The 17,209-nt window shown below is 43.3% G+C and overlaps 1 protein-coding gene across 1 annotated transcript in view; it reads left to right on the top strand.

The window, feature by feature from the left end:
• LOC111950239 (conserved oligomeric Golgi complex subunit 5) overlaps positions 1–17,209 on the top strand; it is a 92,152-nt gene that overhangs the window by 48,258 nt on the left and 26,685 nt on the right. Inside the window, exon 7 of the mRNA XM_023967662.2 lies at positions 769–899. Within this exon, the coding sequence (XP_023823430.1) occupies positions 769–899 (131 nt within the window). The remainder of the gene's footprint in view (positions 1–768; positions 900–17,209) is intronic.

Genomic DNA, 17,209 nt, shown 5'->3' on the forward strand with positions numbered 1-17,209 from the left:
CTGGGGAGCTCAGCGCAGAGCAGGGAGTCTAGACAAACAGACATAAAAGCTATTTCAGATTATTTATCTGGCTGCCTGCACTCTCCTTTGGATTGCACTGAAATGGTACCTTAGCTTTCCCCACCTGTGTTGCTGGTTCACATTTATTTTTGTGACAGAGTTTTTATAGATACAGCTGTATATTGTTTTTAACACAATAGGTTGTAGAAGGGACTGAAGGTGTGTGTGTGTGTGTGTGTGTGTGAGCCATGGGAAGGTCTTAATGAATGTTAGCAAGGGGTTAATTGGATCAACCCATCTGCATAGAACATCTGGCTGACACACACACACACACACACACACACACACACACACACACACACACACACACACACACACACACACACACTAATATACACACGCATGTTTAAAAGTCAACATGTACTGCTACCTTTCCTATTGACTGCAGTTCCACCTGTTTTCTATGTCAACAGCTGTGTGCCCGTCACGTTTTCCCTTTGACCTTCACTCTCCAATACTGTAGGAGGCTGTATTGTGGGAGGCTGTATTGTGGGAGGCTGGTTTTCTATCGAAATTAAAATAAATCACACTGAATGCCAAATGTTATATTGTCAAATGTCGGAGGGAGGGTTTTTCTAGATCTCAGGCAAATGGCTGAAGGTGTACATATGCATGCACACACATACACATACACATACACACACACACACACACACACACACACACACACACACACACTCTCTAACACCCTCTTCTCCCTCTCTCCAGACTACCTGTCCCAGGGGGTTGATCTGTCTGGTATAGACGTGATAGAGAATGACCTGCTGCTGATCAGCAGAGCCAGACTGGAGGTGGAGAACCAGGCCAAGAGACTGCTGGAGCAGGGCATGGAGATTCAGGTAGGACACACACATACAAAGAAAATGTGGAAAAGTTTGTTCCTAGTTATCAATCGTACACATTTCCTGAAAGGTGACTCACATATCTTTTTTGCCATTTGGCCAAAACGAGAATTCCCTGTAGGCTCAAACAAGCAGGCCAAAGATGGGTTTCAGTTGGGTAATATATGACCCGGTGGGGCCCAGCTGACGCTGAGTTCCAGCGCCGACGCCCACTGAGATGGCTTTGCCTGCAGCACACACCTCACTGTGAGGACCAGATGGTCATCACTGATCTGTCTCTACCTCTCTTCCCTCTCTCTCTCTTCTCTTCCCTCTCTCAATCTCTCTTCCCTCTCTCTCAATCTCTCTTCTCTTCCCTCTCTCAATCTCTCTTCCCTCTCTCTCTCTTCTCTCTCTCTCTCTCTCAATCTCTCTTCTCTCTCTCTCTCTCTCATCTCTTCAATCTCTCTTCTTCTTCTCTCTCAAGTCTCTCTTCTCTCTCAATCTCTCTTCCCTCTCTCTCTACCCCCACTCTACCCCCACTCTCTCTCTACCTCTCTCTACCCCCACTCTCTCTCTACCTCTCTCTGTATCTGTACTTCTCTCATTCCGTTGGTCAGTGTACAGTTTCAGATTTAAAATCTACTTTTAGATTCACTGAACGGATACTGGAGAGAATGCTTTTTAAATAGAGTCGAATCAATATAAACCTTCTATTGAAAATGTTTACTGGAAATGTTAGGAGTTCTCCAAGGTTCAGTGTATAATTTGTCAGCCCATACCCCAGCGAGCAGGTTGGCTACAGTACTATTAATAAGAAACTCACATTATATTAGACAGGAAGCCTTGAGTTGGAGGCCAGGGTCCACCCCCCTGTACGGCTATCGGGGAAACACGCCCTGCAGTCGGTCAAGGCTCTGAATGTAATACATCTCTGATACTGACCCTCACTGCACCGCTCGGCAGCTAAAATAACGCTGTCCTCGCCTGGTCCGACCTCGATTGGCCTCAGCCCTGTATTTATATCATATCTGGAACCCTGGCGTAATGCAGTTTCTCTGCATTAATGCCAATAATAGTCAATCCACCCTCAACGCTAACTCACTAGAGATTGTTTCATTATGTAGTGTACTATCTATAGCTATATAGTGTTTTTTGCTGCGATTTAGGTGCTATTTATAAACCTGTTATGAAAATGACAAATCAGATAAGCCTAACAATGAAGAAAAAAGTAGTTGGCTTGAGGATGAATTCAGCCGGTATTGTTGAACTCAGCGAGTTTTGTCTGGCTAATACCCTACAAAACTGTGCGGTAATATTCAAGGTAAATTAATTTAGGCCTAAATCAAATGAAATCCAACTTGAGAGACTCCCCTGGTCTCCTGAAGTCCTCCTATTTTGCGTGCAAATGTTTTCACCGCGGCCTGTAGGTCCATACTATTACTGAGTTGCCAACTCAGACAGTCTTTCCTGAGACATTATGCTTTATATGTCCATTGCGCTTCACGCAATTTAAACTAATTTTGATGCATGCCGAGATATACCAGCGATCGGGGACTGTTGATATTCCAACCACACAACTCAAACACCGGTTCACCAGTATGAACGAAAATCGCTAACCACTTTTTTTCTTCTGTTCAAGCCTTCAAGAAATGTTGTCTGCTAAATATGACCATCTGTTTGCATCTGCCAATGTATTGGCTGTCCAGTATCCAGCAGACCTGTCCCCAGAGCTTCCTATACAGTTAGTCTCTTTCCGTAACGTGTTGAGGCCCGGCAATTAAGGAGAATGAGAGGCTAAAATGAAAGATGTTACAGAACTGCTGTATTTGAAGCACTCCTCCCTTCTGCCCAGTTTCCCTGGTGTTGCTATGGAAATTAAGCTGTTTTTACCATCCCTGTAACTGTCAGTTCTGCAAAGAGATCGTTTTCTAAACTAAAACTCATAAAGAACTACATGAGCTTTTGGACACCTGAGTAAGCTCTACTCATTGCGCTGGCACCACCGGACACCCCCAGAGCTCGAGGGTTGTGGGGGTGTCCGGTAAACCAGTGACCTGGAATGTGATCGGTGTTGCAAGGCCAAACAAACTGACTGCTGTTACCGGATGCTCTGAAATCCAGGGAAATCCAGGTGGCTACTGTTCTACTCCTATCACGATTCCTTGTGGCCCCTCTCACCTGTGTGTGTGTGTGTGTGATTTCATGAGACATTTATTTATAGTCCTCCAATTATTGCCCTCTTTTGTTTCGTCCTTCCCGTAAAAACACTTTTCTCTTGTTCTTTTCATTTTTATTCCACTATACCTCCCGAAGGGGACACAGCTTTTTGCCCGATAAATGTTGACCCTGTTCCTCCACCCATCCATTCATCCCTCCGTCCCTCCTGCCTGTACTAGAGATGAAAACTCTTCTGGAGAATAGTCAAACCCTCAAGGACTTTCTGTTTGTCTTTTTGTTTTTATTGCTAAATAAATCATCTAATATTAATTATTGACTTCTGCGATTTCAGGCCTGGCTTGGCAATTGGAGAGTGATGCACACGGATGTGTGTCTGTATACTCAGGGCTTGGTCAGAGCATCACTGTGGCACGCTATAGTGTGTAGTCCCTGGCTCTTATCAGGCAGCTCAGATAAAAGACTAAGCCTGCGTCCCAAATGTCACTCTATTCCCTATGTATGGTCAAAAGTAGTGCGGTTACAGTAGACCGACGCTGACAGGAATGGAGAACGGCCACCTCCAACTGTCTACTGCTTGAGTACCTGCACCTGTGTGTCGGCGTCTGATGTACATCTACAGAGGTATTCTGAAGGAGTAGGACGTTAGGAGCGTGTGTGTGTGCCGTGCAGTGTGTGGGTGCCCTTCCACTCTTCTTCCAGTTTTTTTTCTTTCTTCCCTCCACTGTTACATTCCCTGCACATGGTGATTTGTTAAATTCATCAAGCATTATTGTGGTTTGATGTTGGGAATGTAGTGACGTTTCTCTACTTGTTATGCACCAGAAGAGAGGGAAGAGTAGCTTCACGGGAGGTTACAGGGTTGTTTTGAGAGGGGGAGTCGAGGTGAACGTCTCAAGGTCAGATTGCTATCAGACAAGCAGCATGCCTCCCTTTCTCCCGCCGTGAGGTATTCACTTATGCAGCACAGCAGACAGACAGACTTCTCAAAACTGCAACTCAGACAAGAGAGGGAGACGGGCAGAGAGAAAGAGACCGAAAGGGAGAGGAGGAGAGACGGATACAGAGATGGCGAAAGTGTGGGAGGGATGGAGGAGGAGAGAGAGAGAGTTGTAAATGCTTAATATCCTCATCTTTAATCTGAAGTGTTTCTTATTCATTACAAACTGCACTGTTTCTCTGAACATTAGTGTGTTTCACTACCTCATTCTCTCGCTCACACACACACACCCACACACACACACACACACACACACACACACACACACACACACACACACACACACACACAGGAGAGTGTGTAAACCCTGGCCGTTGTCATCGTGACCCAGAAAGCTGTATTCTCAGGGGGACGGTGTCCTGTTTCAGAGACTCTGGGGAGAGGGGGTGAGAGGAGGTCAGGAGAGAAGAGATTAGGGGGGATGCTTATAGGCAGTCTGCTCAGTCTCACCCGGGGACCAGAATGGAATGATTTTGACCATAATAAAGAACTGTGCCTGTAAAGCCCAGGTGAGAACATAACAGGATAATCTGGGCCTGTGTCTGTTCTCCGTAGTCTGTAATGGGCCACGTTCTGTTCGGCCCACTGTGATGAAGATAGAAGTGTGTCTGTGTGTAGTAGCTGTCTCTTATACACATCTAGATGTGTATAAGAGACAGGTGTGTGTGTGTGTGTGTGTGTGTGTGTGTGTAGGTTGAGGCTGTACACATTATCTCAGGTCTCTATAAAGGCTCATCTGTATAGATGAATAACCACCTCTCCTTCATTAGAGCTCATCTGCCTAGGCTACTAATGTGCACATTACAGGTCATGCATGTTTTCCATGTTAACATGCATCTGTGTAGGTTGTAATTCCCCTTGATTATTGGTATGTGTGGCTGTGTGCATGCCTCCTGGCATGAACACCACCACGCTGAGTCTCATTTGAGAAACGGGGAAATACAGGACCCAGAGTTCAATTCCTTATGAAAGATAACTCCCGCACACGATTACCTACCTACGCATTTAGTAGTGTATTGTCTAGCCTAATCATTCTACATGCTATTATATAGATGTATTATTGTTAAATCCCCATAGATGTGTTATCATTGATTGCCCAGAGAGGCCAACTCACCTGGTGTCCCCAGGTCTGAATCAGTCCCTGATTACAGGGGTCAGTTGAAAAACAGCAGAGCTGTGGTCCTGGAGGCCCAGTTGAGTAGCCCTAATCTAAATCGATTCTGATGTTACTTAAGTGTTGTGTCTGCTGCTACAAATGGGCTTTGACTGTGTATCCCTCCAGCTAAACAGAAGGAAATCCATGTCAACTTGTTTTTCTCACTTAGCTCTTACTCAGAAAATGCTACAAAAGTGCTATTCTGCCTCTGTTGCCGTGGGTAAAGATGGAGGGAAATAGGTTGGAAGAACTGTTTATTTTCATTTCTCTCCCTCAGAAACACATGTATTATTATGAGTCTATTTAATTGCCTGTGTTTCCGCACACTAGACTTATTTATAGTTGTTATATTATCACCAGAAACAGAGAAGATTGGAGGAGATGAAAGCTAGTTTCACGCTGACTGCACCTTGTGTCTGTATTAAAAGGCACCTTGTCTCTGTATTAAAAGGCACCTTGTCTCTGTATTAAAAGGCACCTTGTCTCTGTATTAAAAGGCACCTTGTCTCTGTATTAAAAGGCACCTTGTCTCTGTATTAAAAGGCACCTTGTGTCTGTATTAAAAGGCATAAACAAGTACACTGTCAGCGCATCAGGAAGAAATGTGCTTGCAGCCCTCTTCCGTAGTCCCTGTAGATACAGTTGTATCTACAACGGAGTTCATTAACACAATCAAGAAATTGTCACTTAAAATCTCCTAAGGATCCGCCCCTTTTTTTCAATTTTCACCTAAAATGACATACCCAAATTTAACTGCCTGTAGCTTAGGACATGAAGCAAGGATATGCATGTTCTTGGTACCATTTGAACGGAAACACTTTGACGTTTGTGGAAATGTGAAAGGAATGTAGGAGAATATAACACAAGTGTAGTCCGGTAAAAGATTATACAAACATCTTTGAAATGCAAGAGAAAGGCCATAATGTATTAATCCAGCCCAGATGCAATTTCGATTTTGACCACTAGATTTCAGCAGTGTATGTGCAAAGTTTAAGCCTGATCCAATGAACCATTGCATTTCTGTTCAAAACTTTGTATCAAGACTGCTCACATGTGCCTAATTTGTTTATTAATAACTATTCATGTTCAAAATTGTGCACTCTCCTGAAACCATAGCATGGTTTTCTTTCACTGTAATAGCTACTGTAAATTGGACAGTGCAGTTAGATTACCAAGAATTTAAGCTTTCTGCCAATATCAGATATGTCTATGTCCTGGGAAATTTTCTTGTTACTTACAACCTCATGCTAACTGCATTAGCCTACGTTAGCTCAACCGTCCCGTGGACGGGGCACCGGTCCCGAAGAAGTTTTTAATGAGCTTATATCCAAACCCAGAGACTATTAGTGGTCTAGAATCACAGTCATGAAATGTCAGCCAGCCGTTACTAGCATCATTCCTAGACCTGTCTCTGACTGATCTGAACTCTGAGAGAGAGCAGATGAGAGGATCTGGAGACACGAGAGGAGGATGGAGGGAATATGAGAAGGGAATAGATGGAGAAACTAAAGGATGGAGAGTGGGATAGACGTGATCAGAGGTGACTCAGGAGCAGATGGCCCCTCAGCCTGGGAGTGAGTGTGTGTCTGTGTGTCAGTCTGTGGTGAGTCTGTCTGACCACCTGTGTCTACGTGTGTCAGGAGAACCACAGGAGACATGAGGACATGCAGAGAGAGAGAATGAGGGAGCAAGGCAGGGAGGGAGGGATAGAAAAGGTGAGAGGAACAGACAGAATGTGTGAAAAGGTGTTTTTCTACAGTACACGCTGTCTGTAGTGACAGCAGCTGTCACTACTCTGTATCTTTCTCTCTTTCTCTTATTTTCACACACTCTCTTGTTCTTTCCCTCACTCACTCTGCATAATTCTCCTTCTTTTGCAACTATATGTCTTTCTCACCTTGCTCTCTCTCTCTCTCTCTCTCTCATCTGGATGGATGAACAGGAGAACTGTTCTGTGATGGTACACAGGCCTGTATGTTCTGTTCTGTGATGGTACTCCTCTCTAATAGCAAAAATCGAATCAAATCACATTTTATTGGTCACATACACCGCTCTGATTGTCCTACAGGTAGATCAACAGAACAGAACATACAGGCCTTAGCCGTGGTATATTGGCCATATACCACAAACCCCCGAGACGCCTTATTGCTATTCTAAAATGGTTACCAACGTAATTAGAGCAGTAAAAATAAATGTTATGTCATACCCCCATGGTATACGGTCTGATATACCACGGCTGTCAGCCAATCAGCATTCTCTGTTGTGTCATACAGAAGACTATGTGCAAATACCAAATGACTGTATTCACTATATCGGAAGTGGAGATAGGGGATTGGAAATAGGGGATTTGGAAATAGGGGATCATTTGAGACGCGGCTTTCACACACACACACACACACACACACACACACACACACACACACACACACACACACACACACACACACACAACCTTTGCATAACTTTTTGTTCTCTATCCTTCACCAGTTGACAAGTGACCGTCAGTCACTTGGCTGAAAGTCTTGTCACCATGCATATACTGTGTGCTTTATCTCCCTTAAACAGCAAAATTAGCCTTCAGTGACATTTTCTAGGAAATCATTAGCCGACATGGCAGTAGTGTAGCCAGAAATTCATTGGTGGGTGGGTCTGCCAAAATGTGTGAAATTTTGGAAAACGGCTAACTAACTTCTTGCAACTCTACACGTTTTGCCATGGGGCAAAGAGAAACATTTGCAGTTTGAAAGCTAATCTCATGCTATTCTACACATTTTGCCATGAGGCTGAGAGAAAATGTTGGTGGTGTTAAAGCTAATTACCTACAATTCTACACGTTTTGCCATGGGCCAAAGAGCAAAATTACCAGTTTTGTAGCTAATCTGATGCTATTCAACATATTTTGCCATGATTCTGAGAGATGTTTTCATTTTTAAATCTAATTAAAGCTCAAATATAGGTGTGTTGACTGTGATAACAGCCCTGGATTATGAGCTGTCTTGTTTGCTAAATGAACAAACAAAGTAGGCAGTTGTGTGTGTGTGTGTGTGTGTGTGTGTATAGCCATAGAAGCACAGTGACATATGCCTCTATGTGGTAATAATGGAGGTGTGGCTTTCAGTGAGTTATTTTTTACCTCGCATCCCATGAGAGTGAATGTCATTCCCGTTCAGCTGAATGTCATTCCCATACACTGCTTGCTATGAATTCTATCTGATGGTGTTTGCATGTTTAGGTGACAAGTAGAGAGCATAAAATATATTTTTTAAATTGTTGCTCAATCTGATTGGGTGCTACACCCAGCTGATTGGTTAAGTAGAGACAGGACTAGAGATGATGCGCTCACACATCTGTATTAGGCCTACTTGTATTGTTTGAAGGCACAAAGAACACACGGGAGAAAGTTCTGGTCAAAAGTATAGCCTTGTCTTTCAAAAAAGGTCACTGACCAAAACGACAACAATAAAAACGTGAGTGACTATAATCGTGTATGGGTGGGAATAATCTTTAACACTTAATTTGACAGGTTATTTATGGCATGGTAGTGACGGTTTCATTATTATTATTGTGAGCTGACCTTATTGTGAGCTGACCACATACACCGCCAGGAGAGCCTGGCGGTGTATGTGTTAATAACGATTGCCCCAGCAGGACTGATCGGGGAGGATCTGCTTTTTTTAATGGAACATGTTGCCAAGGTATTACTAAATACTGTAATACTGTAGTCTCTAATGTTCAGGAAGTTGAGGAGTCCGTCCTCCTACCAACATGCTACAGTCCAGTCCCTTCATTATTTAATTGTTGAGACTTTGGGATTGTTCCTCATACATGCAGAGCAGAGCTGTTCAAAGCTCCTGGTGTGGCCTGTCAGTAAATGAGGAGAGAGCATCCCAGAATGAGCTCTTTAGCTCACTGTCTCTGCATGTACATAACACGCATGCACATACGACAGAGCACAGACACACACGGCAGAACACACACACGCTCGAATGCTTGTACACAACCACACACACACACACTCTGTCAGCTACAGGCTATATCCGGCAGCGTGCCAAGTTGGCTCAAACAAAGTGCTATTGTTTCCTCAGTGTAGCTCAGTGTTCTGTGAGGACCAATTTTTCAGCATGTGTTTCTTCTGCGTACCAGCGGGGAGACAAGTGTTCTGTGCTGGAAAAACACTTTCCCTCACTGTTTTACATTACCAGGCCCACTAGTTAAAATGTGTTATAGTTAGAGCTCTGGGTGGAAAGAGAGCAGAACAAGCCATTGTGCTTACTTGGTGATTTCTCTATGTAGATATATACTGGTCCACAAGAAAATGTGGGATTTTTCTACCACTTTACACTTGTTTTGTGGAAGATGTACTGAGTCGGACACTTCTTCATCCTATGACACAGAATATAATATATGCTATTTAGCAGGTGCTTTTATCCAAAGCAACTTAGTCATACGTGCGTTCATTTTCATATGGGTGGCCACAGTGGGAATCGACTCACGGTCTTGGTGTTGCAAGCACCATGCTCTACCAACTGAGCAGCACAGGACCACTTCCTGTTATATTGGTTCCGGTTCATCGAGCAGAAAGACACTGATTTGTGTCTGTTTGGTGGTAAATGTATGATAATTAATGGGCATAATTTGCTATTGTACACATCTTGAATATTGAATAGCATTTTAGCATCTATTCAAACGTTGACCTTTTTTAGTTTAGATGTCAAATCAAGGCAAACTAAATGCCAGTGATGTTGGGGGAAACATAAGTCACCTCGTGCTCATTAGCAGAGGGCAATAGGTTTGTCATCGAACAACAACAGAAGCAGCTCAAGCTACCATGAATGACAGTACTGAGCTATCGTCTCCTCATATTCATTAGTCTGTTAATTTGCTTTAATGAGGTGTGTGTGTGTGTGTGTGTGTGTGTGTGTGTGTGTGTGTGTGTGTGTGTGTGTGTGTGTGTGTGTGTGTGTGTGTGTGTGTGCTTCATGCAACATTGAAGTCCTCATTTTATATTCATATTTGACGATATCACGTCTCCCTCCAGCCTTGAAGACATGAGCCAATTATCCAAGTCTTCTGAGTAGAGTTTGATCCTGTACTGTGATGTCCAAATAGACACTAAATGTGTTGTTTGCCAAGTGATTTTTGTTTCTTACACTTCTCCAACGTTTCCCCTCTCATTGACTCACTTGTGACGCTGTTCTACATGCACTTGTTTGTCACCTTTTCACTCCTCTGTCATTTTCCCACCCTCTGTCATCTTCCTATCCTCCTCTCCTAAAAAGTGCATTCTTTCTCCTGGTCGTTTGTCGTGTGTGTGTTTTGTGTCTGTCTTAATTGTACACAACCAGCCCTAAAAGAGTAGGCCTTCCTGATGTTTGTTATGGGGTTGCCTTGGTTACATGGCAGACGTTATTTTCTCTTATTTCTGGCTCTTCTGCTTAACACGCCCTCTATTTTCGTTATATCTCTTTTAAAAGATTTTCCTCCTGAATGATTTAGTGCATTTAACCTCTGTTTCATCTAACGTCACTCTCAGCAATTTAGGAATACAACTTTGTGAGGAACTCAGACAGCTGTAGATTAAGTCAAGTAAAATCATAAGCTCGTTATTTGATATTGTTACATCAAAGCAGATTGGACCTTTGTCATCAAACAGACACACACACACACACAAACTTACAGGAAAGCAAATGTCAGAGTGTACATAACCCACCAACATGTGTCTGAACATTCTCACCCATCCTCTTATCAGCGATTGGTTTGTTTGACAAATACACAACGAGTGTGTGTGTGTAAATGTCCACTCCGTGGTAAAAGCTATGGACAGTGGGTAATGGTTCAGGCCAACAGGTGTCTGTAGGAAGGACCCAATGAAGTGGAAAGCAGAGGGTTGTCATTTGCATCGCTGCCTCAGTCTCTCTGACAGGTGATGTTACCTGGAAGCTGCTGTAGCTGGATCTACTCCCAGAACACACACAGACACACCCGCATATACACACACACAGTTACAGGAAAGCAAATGTCAGAGTGTGCCTAACCCACCAACATACAGGTAATTGCCAAAATATAGGAAACACCAATATAATGTTTCTTAAAAGGGCTTTGGGCCACCACAGCCAAACAGCTTCAATGCACCGTGGCATATATTCTACAAACGACTGGAACTCTATTGGAAGGATTCTACACCGCTCTTCCACAAGAAATTACATCATTTGGTGTTTTGGTGATGGTGGTGGAAAACGCTGTCTCAGTCGCCGCTCCAGAACCTCCCATAAGTGTTCAATTGGGTTGAGATCTGGTGACTGAGATGGCCGTGGCACATGGTTTACATCGTTTTCATGCTCATCAAACCATTCGGTGACCACTCGTGCCCTGTGAATGAAGGCATGGTCATCCTATGGGGACATAGTCATGGTAGGCAAAATAATGGGCAACTGGGCCTGCCCAGCATTTTTATAGATGACCCTAAAACAGACATATGCCCAGTCATGAACCCCATTCAGGACAGACAGACACCTACTCCATGGACAGACATCTACCCCAGACAGACATATGCCCAGTCATGGCATACCTATATGTCATAGGCGTTGTTTGATATTGTTACCTCAAAAATGTGTCATACAACTGAGACACACACACACACACGCACACAGACACACTTAGAGGAAAGCAAACGTCAGATGGTACATAACCCACCAGCATGTGTGTAAACCATCTCACCCATCCTCTTATCAGCAATTTGGTTTGTTTGAACAATTTCTTGTCATACCGTGTGAGTTAGTGTGTGTGAGTGAGTGTGTGACTGTGTGACTGTGTGACTCTGTGTGTGTAAATGTCCCCTCAGTGGTAAAAGCTAACAGGGCGTATGGACAGTGGGTAATGGTTCAGGCCAACAGGTGTCTGTAGGAAGGAAGTGCAAAGCGGAGGGTTGTCATTCGCGTCGATGCCTCAGTCTCTCTGACAGGGGAAGTTACCTGGAAGCTGCAGTAGCTGGAACTACTCCCAGAAGTGCCTTAAACCACTCACCTCAAATCCTCTGGGAAAAGAGAAGAGATCACTAGAGATGACTTACATTCAATTCTTGATTCCAGCAGAGGTAAATGAAAGGGGAATGTTTCTGAGGTTGAGTCAGTTGTCGTCATTGGTATGCATTCTGTATAATGAATTCCTTATTCAAAGAAAAGCTGTGTGTGTGTGTGAACGTATGTGTCTGGTTACAATGTTGATGGCTAGGCCCCCTGTTGCTCACATCACTGCTCCTGTAAGCTGCTTTCACTCAAATACCAGTCAAACAGTAAACCAGTCAAACAGAAGAGACCCCCCCCCCCCCCCCCCCAGCCCATCACCACAACACATACATACACACACACACACGCATGCACACCAAAAAACAAACATTAAACCTGCCTGTAATGTTTTAGAAAGAACAAAACCACAAACATTGAAACGCGCCTCTCTCCGAAACAAAATAGAGACACAGCATGCAAAGCCCTCTTCTCCATGGTTGCCTACCTTCCTCTAGAGAAATGCATCTAATCTTGTAACCACCAAAATAAGCCTTTCTCACTCCTGTGAATGTGAATATGCCTGCACATATGGCCTGCTATCCTCCTCACTTATAATGAGAAATGGTTGTTTTCTGTGTGATGATGTACCTTTTTGGATGTCTTCCCTGAGTGTGTGGGATCCAGTTCACACCAACCTTGTACTAGCAGCAGGCCCAGCCATAGAGATATATATTTTAATACTGCGGACCCAGGCCATCTGTAAAGAGGCAGGCTCTGCCGGCTGAATATGTAACACTGTGAGTGAATTTAACTGACCTTGGCTACGTTCATATGTTCAGAATTATTTTTATTTTACCGGGACGTCTCTTGAAATGAGAAATGCAGAAACCATGACAGCAGCCTTACGGTCAGGGCATCACTGTCATGTCAAAGAATAGGCCTAGCAGTGAAGGAAGCCAAGAACCTAGCCAGGTGTTTGTGTTACTCAGCACTGTGAATATTACATTCCCTGCCTGGTTTAATGAGGTTATCTGACATGGTGTCTATAAGGATGCAGCTTCCTGCCTGACGACAACAATACAGTAATGGTCTGTGAAGTTGTGGTTTCTTCCCCTGTACTGTATGGCTGTGTCTCAAATCAAATCAAACTTTGTCACATGCGATGAATATAAGTGTAGACCTTACCGTAAAATGCTTAGCCCTTAGCCAACAGTGCAGTTCAAGAGAGTTAAGAAAATATTTACCAAATAAACAAAAGTAAAAAGTAACACAATAAAATAACAATAACGAGGCTATATACAGGGGGTACCAGTACCGAGTCAATGTGCGGGGGTGCAGGTTAGTCGATGTCATTTGTACATGTAGGTAGGGGTGAAATGACTGCATAGATAATAAACAGTGAGTAGCAGCAGTGTACAAACCAAATGGAGGGGGGGGGGGGGTTATGTAAATACAAAAATGGCCCTATCCTACATAGATCACTACTTTTGACCAGGGCCGTAGTGCACTATGTAGAAAATAAGGTGCCATTTGGGAAGCAGCCCGTGTATGCTGCCACATGCTCTTAAGACTGGTGGGGCTATTTTTAGACTGCTCTCTCCACTCCCTCGACAGAGAAGGTCTCACTACTCTGGTGTGTGTGTGTGTGTGTGTGTGTGTGTGTGTGTGTGTGTGTGTGTGTGTGTGTGTGTGTGTGTGTGTGTGTGTGTGTGTGTGTGTGTGTGTGTTGTCCAATCAAGCCAAACCAATTAGCTGATTTTTGTCTTGCCGAAAGAAAAAAATCCCCTCTCGGCACCTGATACATGGGACAAAAGGTGTTTGTTGTTTTACAATGGGCGAGGCAACGTGAAAACATTCACACTGGCACTGAGCTGCCACAGAGCCCCAACAGGGCATATACTGTGTGTTTTTATTATTATATATATATATGAATTATACAGTGGGGAAAAGTATTTGATACACTGCCGATTTTGCAGGTTATCTACTTACAAAGCATGTAGAGGTCTGTAATTTGTATCATAGGTACACTTCAACTGTGAGAGCGGATCTAAAATAAAAATCCAGAAAATCACATTGTATGATTTTAAGTATATCATTTGCATTTTATTGCATGACATAAGTATTTGATACATCAGAAAAGCAGAACTTAATATTTGGTTCAGAAACCTTTGTTTGCAATTAAAGAGATCATACGTTTCCTGTAGTTTTTGACCAGGTTTGCACAACTGCAGCAGGGATTTTGACCCACTCCTCCATCGGAGCCACTCCTTAGTTGCCTGGCTGTGTGTTTCGGGTCGTTGTCATGCTGGAAGACCCAGCCACGACCCATCTTCAATGCTCTTCTGAGGGAAGGAGGTTGTTGGCCAAGATCTCGCGATGCATGGCCCATCCATCTCCCTCAATACGGTGCAGTCGTCCTGTCCTTTGAGAAAAGCATCCCCAAAGAATGATGTTTCCACCTCCATGCGTCACGGTTGGGATGGTGTTCTTGGGGTTGTACTCATCCTTCTTCTTTCTCCAAACATGGGAGTGGAGTTTAGACCAAAAAGCTCTATTTTTGTCTCATCAAACCTCATGACCTTATCCATTCTCCTCTGGATCATCCAGATGGTCATTGGAAACTTCAGACGGGCCTAGACATGCGCTGGCTTGAGCAGGGGAGACCTTGCGTGCGTTTTGTTAATCCATGAGGCGTAGTGTGTTACTAATGGTTTTCTTTGAGACTGTTGTCCAGCTCTCTTCAGGTCATTGACCAGGTCTGCCGTTGTAGTTCTGGGCTGATTCACCTTCCTCATGATCATTGATGCCCCAGAGGTGAGATTTGCATGGAGCCAGACCGAGGTGATTGACCGTCATCTTGAACTTCTTCCATTTTCTAATAATTGAGCCAAACAGTTGTTGCCTTCTCACAAGCTGCTTGCTTTTGTCTGTAGCCCATCAAAGCCGTGTGCAGGTTACAATTTTATCCCTGATGTTCTTACACAGCTCTCTTGGTCTTGGCCATTGTGGAGAGGTTGGAGTGTTTGATTGAGTGTGTGGACAGGTGTCTTTTATACAGGTACGAGTTCAAACAGGTGCAGTTAATACAGGTAATGAGTGGAGAACAGGAGGGTTTTAAGAAAACTAACAGGTTGTGAGAGCCGGAATTTATTACTGGTTGGTAGGTGATCAAATACTTATGTCATGCAATAAAATGCTAGTTATTATTAAAATCATACAATGTGATTTTCTGGATTTTTGTTTTAGATTCGTCTCTCACAGTTGAAGTGTACCTATGATAAAATTACAGACTCTACATGCTTTGTAAGTAGGAAAATCTGCAAAATCAGCAGTGTATCAAATACTTGTTCTCCCACTGTATGTGTGTGTACAGTTGAAGTAAGAAGTTTACATACACTTAGGTTGGAGTCATTAACTCGTTTTTCAACCACTCACAAATTTCTTTGTTAACTTATGGATGGGGGGAGTATTGAGTAGCTTGGATGAATAAGGTGCCCAGAGTAAACTGCCTGCTACTCAGGCCCAGAAGCTAAGATATGCATATTATTAGTAGATTTGGATAGAAAACAGCTGAAGTTTCTAAACTGTTTGAATGATGTCTGTGAGTATAACAGAATCATATGGCAGGCAAAAACATGAGAAAAAATCCAACCAGGAAGTGGGAATCTGAGGTATGCGGCCGTGAGAGCGAGCTTTGTTCCTTTTCATTTCTAAAGACAAAAGAATTGTCTGGTTGAAAAATTATTGAAGATTTATGTTAAAACATCCTTAAGATTGATTCTATACATCGTTTGACATGTTTCTACGAACTGTAATGTAATTTTTTGATTTTTCGTCTGGACTGTGCTGCCATCCTGTTAGAAGGTAACAGATTATTTTATTACAATGGTTAAGATGGATTTTCATTGTGTTCCATGGTGTTATTCGCCCCCTAGTGGAGCTTTATGGTACTTATAAAGACTACGCAAACAGGAAGTAGAAAATTAGTTCTGCACGCATAGAAGCAGCTAAAAACAACGCTAGGTGCAGGTCTTTCATGTAGTTATTTTTGTCACGCTTCAGCCTCGGAAATATTTGTTTGTAAGTTTGATTCAAGCATTTAGCTAGTGATGATAATCTTGTTGTTGATAGAGTTGCTTACTCATCAATGTTGGTTGGTTGCATTTACTCCACACAATTGCAATGCCTTTCATGTACAGTGGGGAACAAGTATTTGATACACTGCTGATTTTGCAGATTTTCCTACTTACAAAGCATGTAGAGTCTGTAATTTTTATCATAGGTACACTTCAACTGTGAGAGACGGAATCTAAAAACAAAAATCCAGAAAATCACATTGTATGATTTTTAATAATTAATTAGCATTTTATTGCATGACATAAGTATTTGATACATCAGAAAAGCAGAACTTAATATTTGGTACAGAATCCTTTGTTTGCAATTACAGAGATCATACGTTTCCTGTAGTCTTGACCAGGTTTGCAACACTGCGCAGGGATTTTGGCCCACTCCTCCATACAGACCTTCTCCAAGATCCTTCAGGTTTCGGGGCTGTCGCTGGGCAATACGGATTCAGCTCCCTCCAAAGATTTCTTCTTGGGTTCAGGTCTGGAGACTGGCTAGGCCATCCAGGACCTTGAGATACTTCTTAGCGAGCCACCTTGTTGCCCTGGCTGTGTGTTTCGGGTCGTTGTCATGCTGGAAGACTCAGCCACGACCCATCATCAATGCTCTTACTGAGGGAAGGGGTTGTTGGTAAGACTTCGCAATCATGGCCCATCCATCCTCCCCTCAATACGGTGCAGTCGTCCTGTCCCTTTGCAGAAAAGCATCACAAAGAATGATGTTTCCCTCCATGCTTCACGGTTGGGATGGTGTTCTTGGGGTTGTACTCATCTTCTTCTTCCTCCAAACACGCGGAGGTAGTTTAGACCAAAAAGCTCTATTTTTGAATCATCAGACCACATGACCTTCTCCATTCCTCCTCTGG

Source organism: Salvelinus sp. IW2-2015, linkage group LG3, assembly GCF_002910315.2.
Source record: "Salvelinus sp. IW2-2015 linkage group LG3, ASM291031v2, whole genome shotgun sequence".
Lineage (NCBI taxonomy): Eukaryota > Metazoa > Chordata > Actinopteri > Salmoniformes > Salmonidae > Salvelinus > Salvelinus sp. IW2-2015.